At 68.7% G+C, this 819-nt stretch overlaps 1 protein-coding gene across 1 annotated transcript; it reads right to left on the bottom strand.

Moving 5' to 3' along the window:
• Window positions 1–306: 306 nt before the first annotated feature.
• On the bottom strand, window positions 307–702 carry H696_01617 (hypothetical protein; the record flags this gene model as incomplete). Its single annotated transcript, XM_009495520.1, has 2 exons — window positions 307–338; window positions 417–702. The coding sequence occupies 2 exons, from the start codon at window positions 700–702 to the stop codon at window positions 307–309; spliced, it is 318 nt and encodes a 105-aa protein (XP_009493795.1).
• Window positions 703–819: the final 117 nt, after the last annotated feature.

The following is an 819-nucleotide window of genomic DNA, read 5'->3' as shown; positions in this document are numbered from 1 at the left end:
GGGGGGGGGGGGGGGGCGTTGTCAATAATCGACACAGAGGTGGATGGGGCGGCGGCGGCGGCGGCGGCGGCGGCGGCGGCGGCGGTGGCGGTGCGTTTGCCTGCCATCGGGGCCAAATGGGCAAAGGTGGGGGGCATGTCGTCGGCCCGCGGCCCGGAGGCGTACCAGAGTGGCGACATAGAAAATCCCGGCACCTGTTCAGTGAGAGCCCCATCCATCAGCCGGTGGCGGAGAGGCAAGTGGCACCCAGGCGCCGGGGTGGTCGCGAGGCCGGGGGAGGGGGAGGAGGGAGGGAAAAAGCGCATGTCAGTGGACACCGATGCGCAGGAGGCCGTCATCTGTGAGCGAGGCGCCTGGGCACGCGGGGGGGAGGGGGGGGAGGGGGGCGAGTCGCGCCCGGAGGTCCACACGCGCACCGACCAGCATCCACGTCACCATGTCCAGCTGCTTGGCCTTGAAGGGCAGGTACGACCGGTGGTACCACATGTAAGCCAGGACCAGGCCATTGAAGAAGATCGAGGCGCATGTCACCAGCGCGAAGATGACCTTATCCCGGGTGATGGAGTGGAAGTAGTGCACGTCGAAGTCCGGGTCGTTGTACTCGCCGGTCAGCGGGTCGAGCACCAGCTTCGGCAGCAGGGTGGCCCAGGTGCTGACATGGCTGTCAAGCTCCGACCACAGCTCGCTGGTGGACATGGCCATGACTGCGGGCGATGGGGCTCGGCGGGGGGTTGGGGGGGGAGGGGGGCGGAGGGAGGGATCCGATGCGTGCGAGGGGTGGAATTGGGGGGAGGAGGGGAGCGGTTGTTGGGCAACCTC

Source organism: Fonticula alba (assembly GCF_000388065.1).
Source record: "Fonticula alba strain ATCC 38817 unplaced genomic scaffold supercont2.2, whole genome shotgun sequence".
NCBI classification, from domain to species: domain Eukaryota; order Rotosphaerida; family Fonticulaceae; genus Fonticula; species Fonticula alba.
Note: the sequence above shows the minus strand (reverse complement) of the source record. Positions and strands in the feature narration are given on the sequence as shown.